The 25,635-nt window shown below is 40.7% G+C and overlaps 1 protein-coding gene across 5 annotated transcripts in view; it reads left to right on the top strand.

Moving 5' to 3' along the window:
- Nucleotides 1-25,635, top strand: part of WASHC2C (WASH complex subunit 2C) — a 37,205-nt gene that overhangs the window by 11,179 nt on the left and 391 nt on the right. Inside the window, exons 13-31 of one of the 5 annotated variants that reach the window (XR_001522562.1) lie at nt 49-121; nt 901-957; nt 2,821-2,988; nt 3,588-3,718; nt 5,330-5,422; nt 5,926-6,030; nt 6,960-7,076; nt 8,509-8,672; nt 9,105-9,222; nt 9,969-10,154; nt 11,156-11,344; nt 13,631-13,759; nt 13,970-14,065; nt 16,250-16,366; nt 17,885-17,947; nt 18,635-18,847; nt 20,590-21,189; nt 21,776-21,950; nt 25,114-25,380. Coding sequence is in view for 4 of the 5 variants with exons in the window: in XM_015633434.2 (XP_015488920.1) it covers nt 49-121; nt 901-957; nt 2,821-2,988; nt 3,588-3,718; nt 5,330-5,422; nt 5,926-6,030; nt 6,960-7,076; nt 8,509-8,672; nt 9,105-9,222; nt 9,969-10,154; nt 11,156-11,344; nt 13,631-13,759; nt 13,970-14,065; nt 16,250-16,366; nt 17,885-17,947; nt 18,635-18,847; nt 20,590-21,189; nt 21,776-21,950; nt 25,114-25,250 (2,931 nt within the window). In the remaining variant the exon portion in view is untranslated. Of the gene's footprint in view, nt 1-48; nt 122-900; nt 958-2,820; nt 2,989-3,587; nt 3,719-5,329; nt 5,423-5,925; nt 6,031-6,959; nt 7,077-8,508; nt 8,673-9,104; nt 9,223-9,968; nt 10,155-11,155; nt 11,345-13,630; nt 13,760-13,969; nt 14,066-16,249; nt 16,367-17,884; nt 17,948-18,634; nt 18,848-20,589; nt 21,190-21,775; nt 21,951-25,113; nt 25,598-25,635 lie in introns of those variants that run through there. The other 4 variants (XM_015633435.2, XM_015633434.2, XM_015633436.2 and 1 more) reach the window with 4 other exon arrangements.

Genomic DNA, 25,635 nt, shown 5'->3' with positions numbered 1-25,635 from the left:
AAACAAATTCACCACTTCCTCCCCCTTTGCATTTTCATCTGTGATCAGAGTGATCTTTTTGCTGAAGCACCCAAAGGAGAAGAATCAAAAGAGAGAGAGGAGACAGTCCCAGTAAGTGAAGGTAAGAACCAACAGCTGCTTCCTGTAGTCTTGTCTATGCTGTGATGTATTACTGCTAGCAGCTAGACTGTTTGTTCCCAAACTAGAAAGCCTACTGTAGCAATTGCAGAGCAAGTTTCTTCTCCTCACCAGTCTTAACAGAGAACAGCTGTGTTGACTTGTGCACGTGTTTGTTTGCTGTGATGTGTTACACACACCTGCTGAAAGGATGTCTTTACTGCTGTTGGCAGAGCTCTCTGCCTGTGCTGGGTTCCTGCTTCTCAAGTGTACTTTGCAGGATTCAGTTGTGGGTGTGAGGAGAGCAGAGATTTCTTGCAGATTAATTCACATAAATTTCCCACTAGGTGTGTATCTAGACCATTGAGGACTCTGAGCACACATTCTGTATGGCAGAGCTTTTACTGAAGCACTGCATTTGATGAATTTTCAAATGTGTGTTGGGAGACTAAGCCATTTTGTTTTGAATGTATTTTATTGAAGTGGTTTTGAGTGTGTGAATGTGAACTGTTGTAAATAATGCTGTATGTAAACATGTAATGTGCTTATAAGGTCAGTGTAGTAGAGCTGTTCTGTAGAGTTTAAATGGAAGAAAAACGGACTGTTACATATATTTGCAAACGCCCAGAAGTTCAAGGAGAATGTGTAAAGAGTTCTGAGCTGTTAAGAGTGAAAAAGCAGCTCAGACAACTTCTCAGATTCCTGTTTCTGTGGTAGAGTTCTGAAGGCTTTTACAGCATAAAACAAGTGCATCTATTTGTATTGTACTTCCTATGATTTCAGCATCCTCTACAAAGTCCTTAAAGAAAGTTCCTGCAGGTGCAGTATTTCTGTTTCCAGGTATGATTTATTCAATAGCCAATTGCTTCATGCACAAAATGCTCTTTTCTTTAAAACCTACTGCCAAGGCTTTAAAGAAACACCTATCCAAATACAGCAGCGCTGCATTGCTTGATCATATGCTTAATGACAGATACAGATGCTTCTACCATACTAAGCCTAAACTGCAGCATGTTTTTTGGATAATCAAAGATTCTGGAGAAGCTCTGAAGGTAGGTGTCACTGATGGCAGATCTTAGCAACTGTCAGCTTCAAGTGTTGTGCTCTCCATTTTAAGAATGTGTGTCACTTTAGCTGATACTGTACAGCTTAATTCTGCTGTGCATGCAGTCACAGCTTCCACCTGTACTCTGAGAAGGAACTGCATTTTGATTGTGCACATTTGATCCTATTCCCTTGGGTCAGCAGAAAAACAGTTTAAACATCAAGTTCATATGTTTAGGCCAATCTTGTTTTTCTAGTTTTGATTCAGAGGATCTGCATATATGGAGAAGAACCAGATCTATAACTTGGAGCTAAAAGTAAAAAAGAATTGTACTAAGATCTCTATTTTGTATCGGAATCCAAGCTGATCAAGGAAAAGAAACACGTCACCAGTCTTTTTGAATTTCCTGACAAAGATTACTGTCAGTGAGCAGGCTCCTCACTTGATTGAGGTACCTGAATTTTAAGTTTTGGTCTTTCTTAATAAAAGCCTGTTTTAAGACTGGCATCAGTTGTCTGAGCCTTCAGTTAGCGTAATTTTTAGAGCAGGAGGTGCACAAATACAGACTTTACTCCAGGGTCAAAGATACGTGTCAACAATGGGACTTGTACATAATTGTTAAACTCAGTAGCAGTTTAAAACAGCATGTTGATGTGAGGGATTTTTTTATCCTTTCTTTTTTCTTGGAAATACTGTTGTATAAGCAGTGAGTCTTCAGTTGCTTCCTCTCAATAACTTGTAGAAAGGCTTAAGTCACCAGAGAAAAGCCAAGATTGAGGCTCCTTTGCTATTCCAGTGAACAGCTTGTTTAGGAACTCATTAATCTTTAATACATGGCCAAATTTTGTGGCTGTATTCCTGTTAATCCTGATGCACTTTATAATTCCATATTTCGTATTTTTTTTTAATAAGAACCTGCTGGTGATCAAAATTTTTGCAGTCTGCTGACTTAACCAAATAGCAGTTCTACTTTCTGCCAAACTTTCATTCAAGTATCTTCCCACCTCTGTCTCATTTCCAAGCATCTGGACTTGAGAAGCAGAAAGATTTTCTTGGACCATTAGGAGTGTTAGCAGATGATCAGCACTGAGGCTGGACATTTCCACGGCAGATGCAGAAGGAACAGTTGCTCTGGCTGGCTCTAATTCATCACCGCCATATCTGGCATGTGCAGGGATCTCGTGGCCAAACCCAGCCTCATACCACATGTGGCTGGTGGGCTCACATGGCAGGTGGGGCCCCTGGAAGGAGCTCAGTCACCTGTCCTTCCCTCTCCCCAAGCACTTTCTCTTTTAATGGGCCACAGTGGTGTGGTGTACTAGTTAGTAGAGTAGGATTCTGGTTTGGGAAATCCATAGGGTAACAGTGTGGGACTGCTGAGTCTTCTAGCTTCAACACAGAGCCTGGCTGCTGTTCTTAGGGAAAATGAGCAGGTGTGAGGAAGAAGTGACTGCAGTGAGAGTGAGGGGCTGTCTGTGACTTGGCTTTATCAGAATGTGTCTAGCTAATGCTTTTGATGTGGCACTGTTGCAGGAGCGCCTTAAAAGTTGCTGAGATGGAAACTATACCTGATGTCACTTACTATGGCATAAGTTCAGCTTTTTGGTAACTCTGGCAATGTTATTTTGATTTTTATTTTGCCTCCATCTGACTTGCAGGAGGAAGTGATGTGTTTAGTTCCACTGTAATTGGGGAAAAAGACAATAAATCTGCAGCACAGAGCACAGAAAAAACTCCTAAACAACCTGGCAAAGTTGTTCTGTTTGATAATGATGATGATGATGATGACTTCTTTGTGGAAGCAAGTAAAAAGCCTCCAGATCCAGGTACCTCTAAACATTTGTGGTGAAAGATTAAACACTGAGGGTCATCAAACTTCAAACTGGTAGGAACCCATGAATTATAAAATTCAAACCTTCATCACTTCTGCTTGGGTTTTGAAAGGTTGTGGTTTTGGTTGGTTTTTGGTGTTCCATTGTAGAGGGATTTTTGTCATGGGTATTTCTTCTCATCAGAGTAGTGTGGGGCTAGTTTGTTTGTACGTGCTCTCCCCTGACTTTTCTCTCTAAGCATGCTCCTTCTACCACTAGGGCAGTTTCTAGACTCGAATCAGGGAATTGGTATAGGCTTTATTCACACAGCCTTGAATCTTTGTGCCCAGCATTCCTTATTAGCAGGGTCTAGGCCTGTGCTAAGCCAGTACAAAATAGTGCCTTTAGAGGTGCCAGCTGACTCAGCTGCTTGAATGCATATTCTGTTACCAGTGGTTTCAGGTAAGTGGTGTTTCACTTGGAGAACTTGTCTGGCTTTTTCTCTCGAAGACTCCTGATGTTGGTCATTGTTAAACAGTATAGTATCTTTTGAGACTCTTGCCTTTTCTTGTTCTGTGTTCCTCATTCCCTGTTTGTTTTGTCTCTTTATGTAGTGAAGTCCACAGCTGACCTATTTGATGATGATGAAGATGGTGACTTATTCAAGGAGAAACCTGCCATTCCTTCTGTGGTTGCTGGCACAACTAAAGGAAAAAGCCATAGGGAAGCAATCACGGAGAAAAAGGTAATGGTATATAAATGGATTGTATGGCTGAGGTTTGTGTGGGCAGTGATTGAAAGAATCTTATTAAGGCAGGATTGAAATGACAGCAAAATGAGAAGTCTCTGATAATAAAAATTGCTTATGAATTTCATGGCTGAAATTAAACCAGCCTGAGTTATGAACCTTTGGTGTTACAGTTCTGTGCTGCAGAGACTGTCTGCTCTTACAGCAGCCACTGACAGCAACTTAACTGGTAACCCATAGCTTGTGTGTATTATGGGAGAGGACAGCGTGTGTCACAGCTCTACTTAGGCATACACAAAACTTGGAGTGTTTAGAAAACTGTTTTTCTCAGTTGTTTTCTAAGTTGTACAAAGCTTGAATGTGATGCTGAGCGCATACGTAGAGGGTTACAAGAACCTCCTAATAGCCACTCCACTTTCAGAACAGTGCCTTGAGGAAAGTAGTAATGCTCTTTGTTTCTGTAGTAGATACTGTATATACTCATTTTATAATTTCTGTGCAATGAGTATTTGACCATAATTAGCAGCAGTGATTCTTCTCCCCTCTGGGCTGAGTACAGTACTGGGGATGTCTAATGCAGATTGCTGTTGTCTCCATATTGTCCTGTGAGAAGCACTTGAGCACCTTGGCCAAAGCCAGCTTCTGTTTCTGCTGCAGTGCAAGAGTATCCATGGTCACTGAAGCGGGAGCAGTGATGGGAGGGATCTCCCAGCACCTGGCTTTCCTGGAGAAGAGGATGAGAACTGACTCAGCAGCACCCCTGGTGCTCAATCAGGAAGAGAGGGCTGTTTTATAATCCAGGCTTTATGACAGTAGTGCTTGGGTCTGGGATCATTCTAAGTTTAATGGCAATATAGCTGGTGGCAGGCTGGGGCTGTGCTGTGATAATGCAGGAAATGATGGCTGGCACAAACTGCTTTATGAAACAAAGCTTGTTAAAAGAAACATTTTCCTTTAGCACACAAGGCCTGGCATGAGTTGCTGCATACATTCTTCTGCTGAGAAGCATGGTGTGGCAAAGCAGGCCTGTAGTAAGACCTGCAAGTCACTTGTGCATAGCACATAAGTTTTGGACTTCAGCCCACAGGAGACAAGGCTGGGTTCTGTCCCTTCAGCTGCTGGGATTTTGCCATCAGCATGCCTCTTAGCAGGGGTCTGTCATGGTTTAGGTAAGGTACTTCCCGGTTTACTGCCCCCACTGTAACCACATTGTTGCTCGGTCCTGCTATCCCTCTCTCCCTGGAGAGGGCTAAAGAAGGGAATTGGAGGCACAAAAGGTAAAGGTGAGGGGTTGAGATAAAACCAATTTCCTTAAAACAGCAATGAGATAAGAAAGCAAGCACAACAGCAGCAATACTAATGACAGAAGGTACAGAAAAGAGGCAAATGATTCTGCTGCTTCTGCCATGCTGAGCTGACTCAGAGAGAGCACTTCTCCCTGGAAGAGACTCCCTTCCCCCTGTCCCCAGCAATGACATGAGGTGTATAAAATAACTTTTGGGTCCTGGCCACGCCCCCTCATGGCTACTGCAGAAAAAGGTATAATAGATGTGCCAACCCTTTCTGAATCTGAGTGGGTGCTGATGTAGTGTTTTGTTTGTCCTTAAGAGTCAACCATCTTCAGGTGAGGACTTCAAGCCTTTATCTGAAACACCTCCAAGAAAACAGAGGGGCCTTTTCTCTGATGAGGAGGATTCTGAAGTGAGTATTTCTTTGAGAAATCCCTACAGAAATCCTTGGGATCTCAGTCATCCTGACTTCAGTCCACTCATATCTGGGGACTCCTTATGCATTTTGTTGGACTGGGAAATCTGACATCCATGCATATACTCCCAGCTGTTCTGAAAGTTCCTTCTTGCTCCAAGAGTGAAAGCTCTGTGATTGTTTTCCCCCTCTTCAGGGAGTTAAGCATTACTGGTATACACACGCACAAATTAAAAGCCTGAAGACAGGAAGGAGCAGCAGATGAAGAGCAAGAATCATTAAAGTCTACATATGTTTCATTTTGGCTTTCAGCTAGCAATTAACCTGCAAAGATGAGGAAAATCCCTGTGGAGTTGCAAGTGATTGATATATCAGATAAGGCATCCACTATTTCATAGTTCTAAACATCTTTTTGCATAAGGAAAAGCATGAATGTCCCCTTTAGAGTTCTTAAACATATAGCCTTGTTTTGCAAAGTGACATTTATTTGGTTTGCACAGGATTTGTTTTCATCAAGTATACCTGTGAAGTCAAAAGTTACATCTCTCCCCACCAGCAAGTCCATGACAAAAGCTCCACTTTCCTTGTTTGATGATGATGAAGAGGTAAGTACCACTTCCTGCCTGTGTGTGGGAGCCCACCTGCACAGGCTGTTGCAAATGCAGCAGGAATTATTCAGAAATTTACAACACTGGGCTTTCAAATGGAGCACTAAATTGATCTTGTATTGTGCAGCAGTTATGAGCATGTGGATAGCACTGTGGAGGAGAGTGGGAGAGGGGAGTCTTGCAAGTTCTTGAGGTCTTTTAAGTAGTTTGTGATCAGTGCATTTCACCTCTGAACCTAAACATCAAGGATGTTATCCCTCTGATTGATAGGAATAGAGAACACTGATCAATAGAACAAATATGAGCTTCAATAAGCTGTTTTATCCTAAACCTGTGATACCTGTCACATGGATGACTTCTTTCTTCTCTTGTGGTGGCTGTGGAATTCCTTTTTTCCCACTCTTCAGTGTGTAAGAATTGTGACTGCTAGTATGGAAACAGAGGTCAGAGCACATGTTTGTACAAGAAACCTTAAAAAATTTGAAATAGTGTGGTTTTTTTCAATATTTTTACCCAATGGTACTTGTTCAGCTCACTTAATGCCTGTCCTCAGAATAGGATTCATTTTCCATTTCATTATATGTGTTAGAAACAGTGCCCCATTGTGTTGGCTGCTGTGCTACAAAATTGCTGAGCGGTGGTTTTTTGGCTGCTGGTTGTGTCTTAGGGTGGAGAATCTGTGGGCCAGAACCAGGTTATGTGCTTACAGGCTTCTGTTCTATCAAATGTTGTATGTGTAGAATTCCTTATACCAGAATATGGTGTTAAACTTGAAATTGTCTTCAAAAAACACCATTTCTGTATCCTACTTATATGAGAAGTGGATGGCAACAGTATCTTATGTGCTGATCATTTCTCAATGAGCTTTTCGTTGTGGCTTTGGCTGTTGATTTTTTTTATAATATTATATTTTATTTTGTTTTAAGGATCTCTTTGGTGTGGGACCTGCCAAGAAACACCAGGAAAAGCCCCCAGAAGAGAGAGCAAAGCAGTCAGGGCCTCTGAAGAAAGCTTCCAGCTTATTGTTCAGCAGTGATGAGGAGGTACTAAGGAGTGAGATTTGCTTGAAAGTGCCTTGGCAACTTGGTAACTCTTTGGTTACTAGGCTTTATGCTGAGCAAAACATAAAACTTTTAAGAAGGGAACCACAGATCAGCTCTGCTGTGTCCATGCATGCCATGCCTACCCCAATCCTTTGACTAGCTTGCAGCTAAGGAGGCTGATCCTTGATCCAGATTTTCACAGGATCTGGGTAATAGAAGTCATGTGAAAGAGAAAATCAGTATTTTTCAATGTAATTTATAGAAATTTTGATAGCAAATGGAGACTGCTGCCAAAAAAATCTGATTTAAAAACACTGAAAGGGAAAAATAAGTTTGTTCTTACTGGTTTAAATTCTGTAAGGAAAGTTTAGCAGTTCTAGATAGATATGTATTGAGGTTTTCTTTGTTTTGAGGTGGGTTTCTTATGTATGTTGTTTTGTTTATCAGAATTTTTATTTGCTTAAGTTTTGGTGGTTTTTTCTTTGTTTGGCTGTTTCAGTTTTTTTAATCTAGGGATGAGAAAATGATGCATAAATAATAAAGCTTCCCATAGAGCAGCCCTCTTCTAGGGTTGGTCTAGGTATTGTCCTTCATCTTAAATGAAAGCCAGAGACACCAAAGTAAATTAAAAACTTAAAAATTAAGAACTTGTCTGGAAACTTCTGCATTAGCTCATATGAATAGGATCCAGACTCTTCTTAGTCCTCCTACCTCTCAAAATTACTCTATTGCATAGATTTTATTACTTGTCCTTGTAATTGTTTGTTTAGTACACAACAGTAATATCTTTAGATGCATTTTTATCTTAATGTAGAATAAACCAAGTTCAAACTTTGTCATGCCTGTAGTCCCTTTCACAAAGAGGACAAACAAAGGTGGGAAACTGGGGAAAACCACTTGAAATGCTGCAAGTAGCAAAACAAACAAGGCAAAATTATCTTATTTAGTATGTAGGCTTGAATAAATGGTAGCTGTGGGAGGAGGTGGGTGCCTGGGGGAGAAGTACTGTGAAGGAAGTAAGAGCAACATTGAGCACTCTAGTAATGAGGTGTTTTGGGTATATATGTCGTGGTTTTTTCTGTTTGTTCTTGTTTTTTTCCATACATCCAACTTGCTAACTATTCAAGTGGCTCCAGTCAGGTTCTACTGAGTGACCCTACTCTTGTGACACTGCAGTTGACACTGACCTCAGTTGTCAAGAGCAGCTGAAACAAAGTGTGTGTACCGTATTTTGCTGGTTTAATACTGTGCCAAAAGGTGACCAGGCCCTCTGCAAAGCCTGAGCAATGTCAGATTACAGTGGCTAAAATGCAAGCAGCTAAGTAAACTAGTAGAGATTAAAGGACTGCCAAGATGATGAAGTGTTCCTTATGGACAAGATTGCTAAGTGGCTTTGACCAAGACAAAAGAAAACTTGTTCCTTCTTTTTAAGGAACATTGGAATGTCTCCAAGCCAGCTAAACTTCCTCCTGAAGATGGCCAAAAAGAAGACCCTGCAAAACCAGCCAGCACTGTCAGTCAGGCTAAAGATGTGAAGGCAACAAACCTCTTTGAGGAAGAGGATGAGGAGGATTTATTTGCAATCACTAAAGAGAGGTGACAGGCCTGGGAGGGGAGTGGGGAGGCATTTATTCAAAACAACCCAGCAGTCCTTTCAAAACCAGATGGACTGAGGTGTATTGCAAGTGTTGGCTCCTGGTACTGTTGCTGAGAAGGAAGTAGGGATATGTGGGTAGGAAGGGGCAGTGCTGGGCTCTTTCCTGTCTGTGGTGGGTCATTCTGCTTGCCACCACTGAAATGGCCTTTCCATTTCTATGCCAGTGATGTAAAATCCTCTTGACCTTTTTTTATCTCCACTTCTGCAGAAAGCTTTGCAGACAATAAAGAGGGTGTTAGACTTGGAACAGTGAGGAAGCCAAGTGCTGTATCTGGGAACAGTTGCTGCAAATGATGGTCCTAAGTGACGCTTTTAAACAGATGCAGTGCAGGGCCACTGAATCTTCCACTTTCTTCTCTCTCTCACTGCAGCCAAAGAAAGCCACAGAAGCCATCATTGTTATTTGAAGATGATGATGATGATTTTAATGGAGAATCATTCTTCAGCTCCCAATCAATGCTACTTCCTTCAGCTGCTAAGGCTGCAGTGGTAACTCCTTTCTAAAACTAACATGGAACACTTAGTCTTTTTACAGTCTATCTTTGTAGTTAGATACTGAATATAAGTCTAACTCGTTTTACACAATGGTAACTCTAGCAAATTGGGAATGGGAATAGGGAAGACTGAACTCTTACATGTACACTCTTACTACTATTAGCCTAATAGAGACTTCAAAATTTTCTTGACCACTTACCCTAAATTTGTTTGGTTTGTGCTAAAAGCCCTTCCTAAGGATGTTTTGAAAGCTCTCAGCCATGAAATAACACTAAAATGAACAAATGGCTTACTGCTGGCTCAGTAGCCAGGGTTAAGCTTTCATGTTGCCCTACCCAAGGTGGTTCAGATGTGTAAACAGGTTTCTTACTGGCTCTTCCTATTGTGTGCTCATGCCATCCTCTGTCTTACAAGCTTAGCCCATGATGTACTGCCTGTCTGGTTGTGCTTTGGAATTGAGAGTAGGAGATGCAAGGATTTAATAAAGCTGTGTCTGTAGCAGGTATTCCTGTGCTTGTGCTTCCTGGCACTCTTCAACTAGATTCAAAAAGTCATAATACTGGAAATTAAAAGTCACAAACCAGAATGTGTCATGGGAAGAAAATAGGAGAAGTCAAGTATGTTGCCACTGTCCTAGACCTCTGCAGTAAGCAAACTGAGACTCTACTATCCTACAGCAGCATACGTTTTTTATATATAACCACCAATTCTGTGTCACCAGCATTCTCCTAATTTTGCAGGAGAAAGTAAAACCAGCACAAGCACTACCTACCTTTAACGAAGAAGAAAAGGAGGAAAAGGAAGATCTGCCAGATAGAACAGTGAAGTCTAACCAGGTAGAAGATACATTGTGGTGTTCAGAAGAGCCTGGAGCAGCTCCTGTGCCTCGAGGAACAGATGTTGCAGGGCAGCAGACAAAGGAAAAAGTGAGAGATTTTCTTACATTAATCTGTAGTTTGGTAAAGATTCAGCTTAAAAAAGCCACAATCAAACAGTACTGCTCTGGCACAGAAGTATTTTTCTGGATTGGTGCAAAGAGTAATTCTGTCTCCATTTAGCAAAATCACTTGTCAGTCAAACAGCAAATTGATTAAATGGCATTTAAAAGTTGTTTCCTAACTGATATCCTTAAGAGAGATTGGGGTTTTTTGTGTGGGAAGGAGGTAGGCAGAATCTGCTTCAGTTTTCCCTCCAGAGTGGGTTGGGTGATCTTCATTTACGTGAACAGAACTTTCCCTTAAAACATAACCTGTATTAATATATAGATTTTTCTTCAAGCTCAGTAATATGTTTCACCATAATGTGTGATGATTTATAAAGTGGTAAGTGTTATTATGGCCTTCATAATTGTGAATTTCTGCTGGGCAATACTGTTTGAGAATGGTATTGATGAGTATTGAGTGTATTCTTGCAGAAGCTTCAGCAGAGCTGGCCTTAGGCACAGTCTTACTGAATGATTGTTGAGGGGTTAGCAGTTGATGAATTTCCATTGTAGTTCTTTCCTTCCCACTATTCCTGAGCACATTTAAGGTTCTGGTAGTGCTTTTCACTCTAAAGTGTCCCAAGTGGTATAAGCTAGGTAACTGAGGGATAGTGGCAGCCTTGTGGTGCGCATGCAACCTGACAGAGATGAGGAGAAAACCTTATGCCAGGAAGCTGCTTATCGATAGTGCCACAGAGTAGGGTACAGGAGGAAATTTGTCTTCCTTTCAGAGCTGAAATGTGTGTTCTTTATCAATTGTTTCTTGCTAACCTGCATATTGATATTCTGTCTGCTTGGGAAAAATTAATTGAATGCAGTTGCCTGCTTGGTAATGATTGCAGAACTCTGACCATTGCTGGTATTTAACCAAGAAAGCTTAGCAGGGTTTTTGGGCAAACCTGAAATAAATAACAGGCTGATGTGTTGCTTTGTTTTGCTTCTTTGGTGGAGCCTTTTGCAGTAGTATCTTCAGAGCCAGCTGGCAGTTCAGATTTGTTTGCAACATCACCACCAGCTCTGGAGAAAGACGTGAAGAGCCAAGCTAAGAAAGTGTTAAGCTTATTTGAGGAGGAAGAAGAAGAGAGACTGGAAGATGATAATGGCATAAAAAATGCACAGAAAGGAATTGGTGTGGTGAGTGTAAGGAAGTTCTTGAACTTGATAGAAATGGTATTTCTATCTCTGCTTTTCTAGGCAAGGTTTTGTTTTTACCTTTCCCTCTGTTCATGTCATTCAGGCTGATGTTTCTCAGTTGCTAACCTTCCAGATTCTTGGGTGAGCAGTTATTCCTGCTCTTCCTTATGATCCTGAATCCTTTTGTAATTTTTCCTGTCCCACTAACTTGAAAGCATTTTGCTGTTGCTAATTTGAAAAGAAATTCTATACAGAGGTTTTAGTTGCAGCTACTTGAGTTTTGCTTTACAGAACTGATTCTTCAGCTACTCCTCAAGGTCAAAGATACTAGGAAGTAAAAGGATGGGGAGTTTTAAGCCTTGTGGTTTATCCCTGTATTTTTTTTTTTACATTGTTACAGTTTGTTTGCTGGATATATGCCTTCAGCAATAATTATCTCTGTCCTGTATCTACTTCTGTTTTCGAGTATGTGTGTTTGTTTTTTAAAAAAGCTTCCAGCTACCACACTGTTAGTCTGCCTTTTCTGATATAGTGTATGCCATCAAGAGGTGGACTTGGAATTTTCAGCAGCAATATCCTTGAATCTATAGCAATATTCTTGTTTCTACTTAATGCAAATGTACTGAAATTTCTTCTATCAGTTTGAAGTACTGTCAAAAGATATATACTCTACACTACAGTGTACAACAAGGTTTTGTCATCTTAGTGTGACTGTGTAAAGTAAGCTGCCAGTCCTAAAGGCTATGTACACTATTCAGAAGCCATTGGAACAGAATAAAATAGATGACTGTTGAAGAAAAATTACTCTTAGAGTAGCTTCTGAGTTAAAATGGATTGTTACCTTGGGTCCTTGTTTACTACTTGTGAATGAATACTGCGTTTGGTTTATTGTGGGAGCACACTGGGAGATGATAGAAACAAGCCATATCTGTGCTACGAATTTGGAAAGATAGAAATTGATTCAAATCTTTTCTTCAAAGTTCTCATCTGTCAGCATATACTAGTCACAAAGTGATTAAGGTGCTGAAATGCAAAAATCAGAATGGTAATTTATGAACTTAACATTTTTGATAGGCAAATCTGAAAGGTGCTACTACTTTTCTTGCTTGTTTCAACTTAATACATGTTTTGTTTGTGGATAATTTAGATGTGCATTAGATTTTCACATATCTGGCATAAACAGCAGTTCTAGTGCTCTGAAAATGACTTTTGGTCTCTTTGCACAGAGAGCATCACTGAGAATATAATAAAGAAACTACAGTAATAAAAATCACAGGAGAGGGTGTTTGGATGAAAAATGATGTACTGGAAATTAAATTTAGGCAGCCCTTCATGGTTCTTGGAGACTTGAATAGGAATGGGAAGAATCAGGCTTTATTCTTATGTGACCACTCTTGCTGGCTGGATTTTGTGTCTGCTGTCATGTTACTGGGCATTCAGTCATGCTCTGAAGAGGCATCCTTTTATTTGAGCTGTTTTAATAGAGCAAGATGAGTGGTGAAACATAGATATGGGATTTTCCTGGACATTTGAGTGGGGCCTTTGCAAGCCAGACCTGGGTGCCTACAATGACCACGCCCATACAAAGGCATTGTTATGGTGTTCCAGGAGCTGATACTCATTACTTCTGCAGGTAATGGAGGGCTTATAGAGTGATACATGTAACTTCAATCTTCCCCAGAGGAGCAAACTTGAAAGTACGAGTTCTTGCCAAAGGCAGTATGTTCCATTCTTCCTTGCGGGTGTTTACTTGCTTTCACAGGAGAAGAACAGGGAGTCTAGCAACAATAGTAGCTTTACAGGCCTTTTGTTAAATAAAAAAAAATATTTCATATTTTTATTCTTCTTTGAAAATGTTGCTTAGGAAGATAACTAAGAGATTCTCTTCTTTTCACTACTATGTCCTACATCCTTAGCTGAAATTTTTGAGGCATAAAAGTTGGAATATAAACCTTACAGTCATGATAGCATACTGAAAACTATTTTTTTTTTCCTTTGAAGGAAGCTTCACAAGTAAATAGTAGCAGCTGGATCTTAGATCAGCAGACACAGATATTGTGGTGAATGTCTTCTCATTAAATTGAACTATAAATAAGAATATTTACATTGTAAGTTTTGCAAATTCGGTCAAAATGAAATATAACCAGCAGTTAAAGTTGTATTTTTGTAACCACTACAGACCTGTAGTGTAGCCTCTGGGGAATTGTAACCTGCCTTATCATGAGGCAAATAACCTCCTTACAGAGGGATTTTCTCACTGTGTGGGCCTTTGTCCTCTCCTTACAGGTTTCTGGGAAAAGTACTCGGCCCAAAAGCACTGGGGTCTTTCAAGACGAAGAGCTTCTCTTCAGTCACAAACTGCAGAAGGACAATGACCCAGACGTTGACCTCTTTGCCAGTGCCAAGAAGTCAATGGTGAGTTCAAAACTCTCCTCTGAACCTCCTATTTAAAAACAGTCTTTGAAGTGTTCAGTGTACTGGTGTTCCTTGTTTGGACACAGCTTAGAAGGCACTGATTTCCAGGGAGGGCCAAATGCTAATGTCAGTTATATTCTGGCATCATGGGCTGAACGAGCTGTGCTTTGGATCTGTGACACATCTTTTCTTTATCTTTTGTTTCTTTAGTCTGCAAACCGTATCCTGAAGCCATCACCTGGAGGAGGGCTTTTTGGGGATGATGATGAGGATGACCTCTTCAGTACTGCTAAAACAAACATTCCGGTACATGTTTCTCTATTGCCAATGGCTTATATAAAAGAGATTGGAAATAAGTGTATGGAAGCGATTTTCTCCATTTGTATACCCACAAGAAATTGACTTTTCAAATCTTTTTGAGAGAACAGAAATGGTCATTGTGACTCTGAAGACATAGGGAGCAGATGCATTGGGTCTCCCAACATTGGGATGAGAGAATTGGATTCTATTTTTGTGTACCACTGGGACCAGCTTAGTTGTAAGAGAATACACCTGTGCAAAAATCAGAGTAGTAGAGTTTGTTTTGTTTAATTGCTTAACTTGCTAATATTACTTCCCTGTTCTTTATGCATGACTGCTGAGCCATGCTCTATGAGTTGTTTAACTCAAGTTTCTGCAGGTTGGTTTGATCTCAGGTAATGATACAGTATTAAAACCCTTATGGTCACCCAATTGCTTTTAAAGGGTGAGTAGCTGCAGTAATGAACTAGACTCTGTTACAGGCGGTCTGAGGTAAAAGGCCTGACATACATTCTAAACTGCTATTTTTAAATATAGTTATCTTAATTAGATTGAAACTAACTTTTACTTTTGTCTGTATTCATGTAAATAGCTGGAAAAATCTGACAATAGTTCCTGGAAACAGTTTCTTTGAGGACTCTGGACAGGGTGGTCTCAAGTAACTAGTCTTTGGGAGACTATATATGGAGCCTGAAAACAAAAGAGACTATATATGGTTGCTTGAAAAAAAAAAAAACACTGTTTCTTAGCTAGAGTTCTGCTTTAATTTTATCTGCTCTTTTGTTGGTGAGGAAATATACATGCATTTGAAAATTTATTGAAACTCTCATTCTTAATTGCTAGCACAGAGAGCAAAGGTCGAAGTGGACAAAAGGAATGGAAGAATGAAGGCCCTTGCTTTACAGAGCCATAAGCCAATACCTGTTGTAGTGAGTTGAGTGTGGCAGGATGCCAGACACTCACCAAAGCCCCTCTCTCACTCCCTTCTGCAGATGAGCAGGGGAGAGAAAATATAACAAAGTTATGTTTTATATAAGTGAGTTAAGATAAGAACTGGGAGAGATCACTCACAAAATACTGACATAGGCAAAGCAGACTTGAATTAGAGATATTAATTGCAATTATTTCTAGCAAAATCAGAGTGGAATAATGAGAAGTAAAATAAGACCTTAAAAACACCTTTCCCCCATCCATCTCCTTTCCAGCTCTACCTCCCTGCCCCCACCCCAGAGGTGCAGGGAGATGGGAAATGGTCAGTTCATCACACTTGGTTTGTGCCACTGCTCAGAGAAGGGAGTCCTTCCCCTGTTCCAGCATGGGGTCCTTCCTACGGGAGACAGTTCTCCGTGAACTTACCCAACCTAAGTCCATCCCACTGGCAATGGTTTTCCACAAACTGCTGCAACATGGGTCAATCTTCCATGGGGTGCAGTCCTTTTGGGATAGCCTGTGCTGACCTGGGTCCCCCACAGGTTTACAAGTCCTACCAGGAAACCTGCCCCAGTATGGGCTCCTCTCCCACGGTTTTACAGGTCCCTGCCAGGACCCAGGCCTCCCATGGGTTCACAGCCTCCTCACCTGCTCTGGCCTGGTCTCCACAGGCTCTGAGTGAATCTCTCCACCCCTGTGGATCTCCATGGACTACAGGAATACAGCTGCCTCACTATGGTCTTCACCACAGGCTGCAGGGCAATCTCCACTCTGGTGCCTGGAGCACCTCCTGTCCCTCCTTCTGCACTGACCTTGGTGTCTGCAGGGCTGTTCCTTTCCCATGTTCTATCCCCACTCTTTTCTGGCTGCAATTACATCTGTGCAATAACTTTTTTTTTTCTTAACTATATTATGACAGAGGGGTTACCACTGTTCCTGATTGGCTCAGCCTTGGCCAGCAGTACATCCATCTTTGGAGCCACCAGGGATTGGCACTGCTAGACATGGAGAAAGCTTCTATCAGTTTCACACAAAAGCCACCACTATAGCCCCTCACCACCACTACCAAAACCTAGCCATGCAAATAATACAGCTATACACAGCAGGATCAAAAGATGTGGCTGGTTTTCTTTCAAGTTAAAAGCAAGATTTTAAAACTTTCTGCTTGTGTTCTTTTGGGGGTTTGGGGTGTTTTTTTTTAGATCCGTGCACCATGCTTTTTACCCTGTTCATGTTGACTTGTGCCCATAATGCTTTCAGAAAATGGCTGAGAAGAAACCTCTTCAGACCAGTGTTGGCCCTTCCTCAGTGAGCAGTAACCTAGAAAATGCTTTAAGTGCCAAGCAAGATGAAACTCTGAAGGCAGCAACTACAGAGGCAAGTACTTAAATCTTATGCCTTGAACAGCATGCAAAGAAAAAGGAGATGTATCATCCTGTTTTAAGTGTCTTGGAAAGACGAAAACTAATGCCTGGATTCACTGGCTGCCAGGCAGCAATGCGTGGCCAAACTTCTCTGCTCATCAGCAGATGCACTGTTACTAGCAAGAAGTTTAAATGTTATTGATGCTTTATTCATTGTACACACACTTTAAAAAGTGAAATGGCAATGAAGAGCTACACCCTAGGTCCAGTTGTACTGAAATGAATTGCAGCTTCTCTGAAGTGCTAGTATCTGTTGGGGTGAATGTGATCTTTAAAGGTAACCTTTCTCAGAAAGAGATCAAGGCATGCTCTACAAATCTGTTTCAGCTGAGACTCTTATACTGGAGTCTTAACAAGACTCTTGTCCTTAATCTTGCAGAATCAAGAGTCTCTGAGAGAGGTGATCTGGACCAGAATTCTGGCCTGTGCCTCACCAGAACTGCTAGATGGATTTTCATGTGTAGGAAATTAGCTTTTTGTTGTAGAGAGTGGGAGTTGTTTTTTCTCCCCTGGGCTGAAGAACACAGAGCATGCATGTAGGGTTAGTCATTAGCATCTCTTCCCTTTTTGTAAAGTTTCTACACTTCCTTGAAGTGTAGAACCAAGCTTATCATCCTGGTTTTTGTAGCTACTGACAGCCTGCTATAGGAATGGCTTCAGCCTGTCTGAGGTTAAGCTGAACACCACATCCAATTAAGTAGAAAACAATCTCCTCAGATACTAGGATTCCTCTGCCATGCTATCAAGCCCTTCAAATTAGTGTCCTAACCCTTGCAAACCCTCAGTTACTTCAACCTAGCTGAAGGAGCCCTGACTGCCCAGTCATACAAGTCCTGGGAAGTGCACCTTAGCTAATCTGATTCATTCCTTGAGTCCTAGAATTGACCCAAGTCTTCAGATCAAACAGCTGTTCTTGCTCTTTTGGCTTAGTCTTCTTTCTAGCACTACTGGCTTGTTGTTTAGAGGAACACTCACTTCTCTGAAGCTGTTTTCCGTGAAGTCTGAGTGGAACCATTTTGAAGCCCTCTTAGCTTCTGTGTGGACTTCATTGAAGTCTGTAGCCCTGTTACAGCCAGTCACAAGGAGAAAAGTTAGATTGTTGCCTGGCAATATGGCTTCAGAGGATTTCAGGGGGACAGAATAAGCAAGGAGAGAGAAGATAGCTGTCCTGGTTTGATTTGACTAGTGGTGGCAGTGGCCTGGAGAAGATGGATGTTGTTCAGTTACCATGGCAAAGTATAATATTGGGTAGAAGGACAAATGAATGAAATGTGATAATAAAGATGGGGCCACAGCATGTGGGAAACTGGCACTGAAAACTTAGTGACTATAGCTCTACTAGTAGAATGTGATGATAACAAGAAGAAATTGGTAAGCAATTAGCTGCTTTCTATACATGTATTAAAATGAAAACTATGGTGTGGTTGATAACAACTTGTTAACTTGTTTAATCCAATGTAATTTTGTGCAGAAATCTACAGGTCCTGTTCCCATTAAAACCAAAGAGCCTTCATCTCGGATTGGAAAGTTACAAGTAATTAACTTTACTTGCACTTTAACTTTCAAAAAAAAATAAAAATAATAAAATCTTCCTTGCCTCACTGATGGCTTTCCCTGAACCAAAATCTTTTTGCTTCTTTACCTTATTCTTGCAACATTATTATTTTTTTCAGATGGCATATTTTTGATTGCTTTTTCTGTATTGCATGTTTAATATTATTTCCTCCTTCTGTTTCAGTCCTGACTCTAAGCAGCACTATATACTCATATTGGGGGGCAGAGGGTGGGCTTTTCTTTGAACTGCTGTTGTTCTTAGCACCATTAAGTATGTTTAGAAATTCTTAGTGGGGACTATGGTTATGTCCCTCTTCTGATACAAAACGACTAATAACTGTCTATATCAATACCATTTGAAGTCAGAACTATTGTCTCCTCAGACAGAATATTGAGCTACCTAGGTGTTTGGCCTGGCATAACTTGACCCTGCTGTTCCTGAAGCTCTTACACAGAATTATAGTGTTGACCACTCCAGTTTCAGTGAGACAGAGCTTGTGGGAGATACACAAGTTCTTAGGACTGAGAACAGCCAGGCACTTTAGAAGTAGAACTTGAATACCCAGATACACTCGTTCTTGCTGCTCCTCTGGAGACATGCTTGCTCTGGAGGAATAGTAACGTGATCTCTTTTTGTGTGTGTGTTTTTGTTGTCTCTGTTTTGTAGGCTAACTTAGCTATTAACCCTTCAGCCTTACTACCTGGTGCAATGCCTAAGGTCTCCAATGTCAAGTCTCCCTTACCAGTGCTGGACACTCCATTACATGAGCCCCAGGAGGTACAGAACAGTGAAGCCTTCTCTGCTGCGGGAAGCAATGAAGAACTCGGTGTAAGCTTTGATCAGCCCATGCAAGCAGACACCTTGCACAACGCCAATAAGGTAACCTTGGTGTTTAGGATAGGAGCAAGGGGGATTAAAAACAGACTGTCCTCGTGCAGTTTGTTTTGGTATGCAAGTTCTGCTAACAGTGTGGTTTATCTGAATCTAAATGGGAGTGTGAAAATCTAATCCCCTCTCACTTCCTTGGAGCACTAAAGAGAAAGTCTGGCTTAGCACCTATACTTAGCTCAGTAAGAGGCTTATGCATATACCTGGTGCCTTTTAAAGTACATGTGTATCTTTACCAAATACTGGATTTCCCTGTTGGTTGAAGGTATGTTAGCATAACATCTTGTTCTATCCGAGGAGACACCAACCTAAAAAATACTAAAAAGACGTCTTGCTAGGCTATAGACAGGCTATATAAGACAGGGTACAGGCAGCTACTTTAACAAGCTATCCAGAACACATCACTGCTGTAGGTTAACCTTTACCTCCTTTGTGAATAAAACTATCATGCTGTCCTGAACTGTAACTCTCAATTATTTTTCAAAGAAAACTTTTGTTTTCACACTAAGGACAACAAAAAGAAGTGTTAAGCTTTTGATGTGGCAGATCTCTGCCTCCTGACTCACTTGTTTTTCACTCATACTTTCTACTTTATGGACTGCAAAAGGCATAGGCTAATTAAAGACTTAGTGGTTCTTTAAAAAAATGGAAGTGTCAGCTATGTAGTTAAGGTCATCTAGGTGCCTGTGATTTTATAAGCTTGTAGGGTTTCCTGACACTAGCAATTTGAGTAAGATAACTTAAAATCTCAACTTTAATTATTTCTTTAATTCTTCTAATGCTGATGAGGCTGTTCATTACTAGATGAGCAGCAGAGATGACAAGATGCAGCAGCTGTCACCACAATGGTTGACATGACCCCTTAGTGACAAATGGGTTTGAAGCTTTTTACATCAGCCTGGTGCATTACTATGTAGGCATAGTTGTTTCCAATAGCAGCGTGTTCCAACAGACAAAGCTCTCTATTGTGATACTTTTAAATAGATAGGCTTGCAAAGAATAGAGTGCCTGTAGCTGCATATTATCAACCTTGAATGTTCATTTTAGTGTAGTGATGATGCATGTTTTTTTACTGTAAGTAATCTGAGAAGAAACATCTTGGTAACGATACAGTGAATGCTTTTTGTGGCTCAGGTTAGATGTTGTAATTTTGGCATATCATTGCTTCTTCAACCTTTTGAGTGTAAATAAATCCAATCAAATGCACTTTTTTCCAACGCCTAGAACAAAGCAACCCACCCAGCATTCTGCCTACCCTTTCAAAGAACATGTACATGAAGCAATTAACAAAAGGGAAGAAGAGGTTGTAGTGATCAGTTTCCTACCCCTGTAATTACTCCTGTCCATGTGGGATAGGGGAGAGACTGTAATGGAAACTTGCAGGAGGCTTCCTTAAAAGCAGCAATTAACTGCAATAGGCTATGCATAAAATGAAATTGCGTGGAAGAAGTAATTAGTCATGGCTTGAACTGTGCTGTAAAAGTTCATAACAGGGTGACTAAGGTATTGTCTAAAGCCAAGGGGCTAGAGTGGCTAGCTGACCTGTTGCGATTCTATTTGCGAGTGCTATTGCTTTTGTATACCAGTTCCACCATGTGGAATGACTAAGGGCAGCAAATCAGATATCCTGGGTTATATTTCTGAATCTTTCTCCAAACTGCTCCAAGCTTGAATGTCCTGTGGGGCTTTTTCCTTATGTATGATCCTTCTTTGTTTTTCCTCCTTCCTTGCAGACCAGGATCAGGGTTCCAGGGAAGCGCAGACCCCCCAGCAGAATGGCGCGCCGTCTGGCTGCCCGAGAGGCTGAAGTGAGGGAGGAGGTGGACACTACCAAAGAGTCACAATTCTCTCTACCAAAACAGCCGTCAGCAGTAGTGAACATAAAGGAGCCTCTTGCTGCTGAAGCAGAGTCCAAGGAAAATGACTTTCTATCTAGCTTGTCACTGCCAGCTCACAGCAGTGTTTTGTCTGCTGGGACAAACAAACTCCTTCCAGAATCCACAGAAAATGGGGATGATCTGTTTGAATCTGAAGACCTTTTTGCAAGCAGCACAACATCCAGACCAGCTGCACAATCAAAGTTGAAGGAGGGAATGCCAGACAGTGTGGCTAACAAAGCCATCAAGGGCAGGGAGAAAAAGCCTGATCTGGGTGATCAGGACAGCAATGATCTCTTCCAGCCTGTACAACAAAAATCTTCTACAAAAAGCAGCCCTATACCTTTTTTGGAGGAAGAGGAAGATTCTCTCTTCACCTCTCAGAAAACTGGAAAAAAGGAATTGAAATCTGCTGTGCACAAAGCAGTTGACCCTACTGCCCAAGATATCTTTGAGGTAATGGCTGAATCTGCCACGTTGTTTTTTTTTGTTCCCCAGGGCCATATGCAGACCCCTCTAACTTAGGCTTTAGGATGGGGTTTGCAGGATAAGGGAGTGAAGTAAACTCTCAATCCTGCTCCGCTGCTGGAATATAGAAACTCTTTGGTTGTTCAGCTCCTAACTAGCAGCAGTGGTGTAAAAGGTGGAGCCTTAACACAGAGCAGGCATGCACTGAAGGTGCTGTGACAACATACCTTTTTCAGAATAATCACCAAATAAATTTGGTTCTTACCTGGTTCTTATCTGTCTGTTCAATTCCCAGCAGCTAAACAACACTTTAAAAAAAGAATAAAATTGGTGGGCTGGTTACTTTATACAAGCTTCTGTGTGCTGCACTTGCCCTGTGTACAATCCACTAAGGCACTTAACTTCTTGCTAGTTAGGTTAGCAAAGACCTCTCAGATCACTGAGTTCAACCTTTGTCTGATAAGCTGAGGTAACCCAAGTCTTTTAAACATCTCAGCTGCTATGCACAAATAATTTGACTATTCTCTTGAAGTGTGTTGTGGATTGATGAGGTTTTTCTATATTTTTTCCCAAGGATGATATATTTGCTACTGAGGCAATTAAGCCAATGACCAAAATGAAAGAGAAAATGCCAGAGACTAACCTGTTTGATGATAACATTGATATTTTTGCGGATCTAACTGCAAAACCAAAAGAAAAGAAGACCAAGAAGAAGGTGGAACAAAAATCCATTTTTGACGATGATATGGGTATGTATATATAAGTAAAAATTACGCTACCAGTAAAAATGCCACTGGTCTTGTAATATTGTCCTGAGTTGCATTCATCTAAGATGTTTTAGGACCTTCTGCTTTTTTTTTACTTTTTAACTGCTCTGAAATCTCAGGTCATCTTTGGATTTTAACCTTGGATGAGAACTTTCTAGATTTGTAGAACTAGCATGGCATTTAACTAGTTTAGGAGAGATTATAAAATTGTTCTGAGAAAAAGTTTAATTCCTGTAGGGAATTACTCCAGACGAGTTTCTAAGAGACTCATCTTACATTGTAGACAGATTCTGTATTTCAGTTTGCACAGCTTTTTGTATTGTACTTTCTGATGAGTCACTGATAAGAACAAATTAGCATCTCTGCCCATCCCACCTTCACTATTGTGTTTACTTCCTTGGAGCCCATAAGCTTTTGTTTACATTCATATACCCAGGACAATTTACAGATACTCCATCTGAAAGCAAAGGTTTGCTATGTATAGTTTGTTAAAAAAACAAGTAGTGATGTGAAATGATGCACAAAGCATGCTCATTTCTTCTCCATCAGCAGAGATGCTGAAAGTTAAGCGATTCTCAGCTCTGTCTGTTCTCAGGCTCTTCATGTTCATAGCTCTTCTTTGAGAATGTATTTCTTTTCTTTGACAAAATTTCTTCTCTGGCTTTGGTTCTTATCAAGTCTTCATTCCCTCTAACATCCTCAAATTGAACCTGACTTACCGCTGTTTTACTTGGACTGCTGGTAAGCACTCTAGCCTGATGGCTGAAGTTTGTAAAAGTGCCAGGAAATTTGCTGGAGAATTAACATCTTGACATTTAAAAATCTTCTTGATTTATATAAAAAAATAAGAGTTAAAGGTTTTTTTGGAAGGTATTTGAAACACATATTGGATGATTTTTTTAAAAAATCTTGTTTTAACAATTTAAATTTTTTCATGTAGTCTGTAGGAAGTGAAAGAATTTGCCAAGCAGTTACTCCTTCCAAATATTCAGCACAAAAATCTGAACTGAATGTTGAAAAAACCAGTTGTAGAGTGCCACTTGAAAATTAGCCACAACAGAACCTGTTGTTTGAACTTCACTTTTGACAGTCAACTCTGGTACTAAAGCTTTGTGTTTGATGTCACAGCTGATCTTGATGCCTGTTGCATCTAAAGCACCCACATCTGATTGACTTCACCTTCCTGTAGAGTGGTGACTGTTCAGTGGTACAGCCATAGGTATGCATCTCCTTTAGTGCCCATGGAGCTCCAGAACACCAACAGGAGTGTAGGGAGGTGCCTGAAGATGAGGATGTTCCGCTGGCAGTAGACTTGTGGAACTGGCACTTGCCTATGTTTCACATTAAGGGCTGGCTTAAGTGATCCTGGTAACTCTTCTACAGAGCTGTATATTGTTGTCGTAGGAGAACCTTTCTGCTACAAATGAAACAGTAAATTTCAGCTGCAGTTTGAGGGGTTTGAAGGCTGCAAGCTGTTTTCTTTTGTCTTACCACACCTTCCAGTCACTAGAGTCCTCAATCACCTCGTAGCTGATGTCACCTCTGCCTGTCTTCAGAATGCTGACTGAGCTTTCTTGCACTCTGACAAATACTATTTTCCATGGGCAAAATTTTCTATTCTTTAGGCCTCTTCATAAAAGTGGGAGTAACACCTCTACTGCTTATGGCACTCGCTGTACTTCCCCTCTGCTGTAAAGCTAATCCATGTGATAGCTTCTTGCTTTGGAGTAATGCCAGTAGGGGATTACTCTGTTTTCCTGCCTTTCTAAACTGCTCTTGTGCTGAAATGTGGTCCTGGATTATTCCTGTGTAATCCCTATGATCAGCACAGTAGCAGACACATGCTGAATTGGAAGTAGTGAGAAGAGACGGGGAAACACATTGTAATAGACCACATTGTGCTTGGCCTCTGCTCAAGGTTAGGCTACGTGCTGAAGATTGAAATACTAGTTCTTATACTCTGGACTAGTAATTCACAGAATATTCTGAGTTAGAAGGGACCTACAAGGATCATGAAGTCAAACTCTTACATGAATTGCCCATATGGGGATCAAACCCACAACCTTGGTATTATTAGAATCGTGCTCTTACCAGCTAGACTCAGTGACTATATTAGCCTCTATATAACACCCATGTTTTCTTCATAGGAATTCAAGACCAGTTATGTGTCATTTACACTGGCCTTGTGAATCACTAGTGATCCTCATATCTAAATGTTCTAATGTTTTTGTTTTATACTCCAACTGCATAATCTGAGTATCCTAAATTTTTTAGTGTAGAGTATGAGATGCACTGTTGTGTACACTCAGGAATCCTCATGACAACCCCTCAGCATGTATATGGTAGCAGCTTCATCTCTTTCATGAGCTCAGTCCTAAACACTAGTAGTTCTAGCCACAGCAAGAACTACAGGACTGTGAGCTCTGCAGCTGACACAGGCTATCTGCGTTGGATGATTTAATTTCTGTGTATTGTTGTCCTCTGCCTTAATGGCAGTGTGATATTTTTCCACTTATGTGGTCCTGGTTAAATACAACAGATATGCTTTTATTGAGGAAGGTGGTGGGAGACCTCGATTCAAGACTTTGAATATTCATCAGGATGGTGGTTACAGCTGTCTGCCTCCTTGCATCTTCGCAGTGATCTGTTCTCAGTGGATTTATATTATGTTCTTACTGTGCTGTAGATTAGATTCATGGTTAGTGACTATCACCACAGCAGTTGCTAACAAATCCTATCTTTTCCTCTTCTGATTTTCTTTAGCAACAACCTCACACTTCTTGAATCTCTCAGGTTCCTCAGACATTAATGTTCTAGATAAGAGGGATGTTATCTGGCACTTGTATGATAGAATCTGTTGTGGAGCTTTAATTTATTAGTACTTTACAAATGCTTATGAGAGCCTGAACATGTTACAAAATACAAGTATTATGCTGTCTACTGAGAAGAAAAAAAAATCGTACAGCTAACAGCTTCCACGTATGTCCCTACAAACGCATCCAGAATTGCAAGTACCAGGAAAGCGTTTGTTTTTCACAGGATGTCCTTGGCAGTCACTGCTGCATGATGGAGTCTCTTGTGTACAATATTACTTCTGTTTAGTAGTCACTTCTCATTAAAATATCTTTTTTGTTCCCCTCTTTAGATGATATCTTCTCTAGCAGCCAAGTCAAGATACCTGCTCCTAAAACCAGATCTTCCCAAGCAGCCTCAGAAGCAAAATCTGAAAGCAAGGTTCTGAGCACATTTGATGACCCGCTGAATGCCTTTGGAGGCCAGTAGTCAAGGGCATGTGTTGCAGAGAAGCAGCCTTCCTTAGCCCTGTCCAGTACTAATATTCTGAATTCTTCAATTCAGTAGAGCTGGAATGAGACGGACATGGATATTTAAATGAGATTACCCATTTAAAATGGTTAGTATTCTCTTGTGCTAGTCTAATTCTGCTAAATTATATATTTTTTAAAAAATACAGTAACCTCCTGCTATCATGTTTCCATGGTGCCGAGATGAATACAGCCTGTGCAATACCTGCAATGAAGTAATCTATTATATAAAGTATAGTTTGTTTTATTGAACAGATCTATAGTTAAAATAATTGATAAATAGTAAATTGAGTCTGTTAAACTTCATCTGTCTACATGTCTTACTTTCCTCTTTACTTCCTGCT

The sequence above is a fragment of the Parus major genome, chromosome 6 (genome assembly GCF_001522545.3).
Source record: "Parus major isolate Abel chromosome 6, Parus_major1.1, whole genome shotgun sequence".
In the NCBI taxonomy this organism is placed as follows: Eukaryota; Metazoa; Chordata; class Aves; order Passeriformes; family Paridae; genus Parus; species Parus major.
This window is presented reverse-complemented; position numbering and strand designations above follow the sequence as displayed.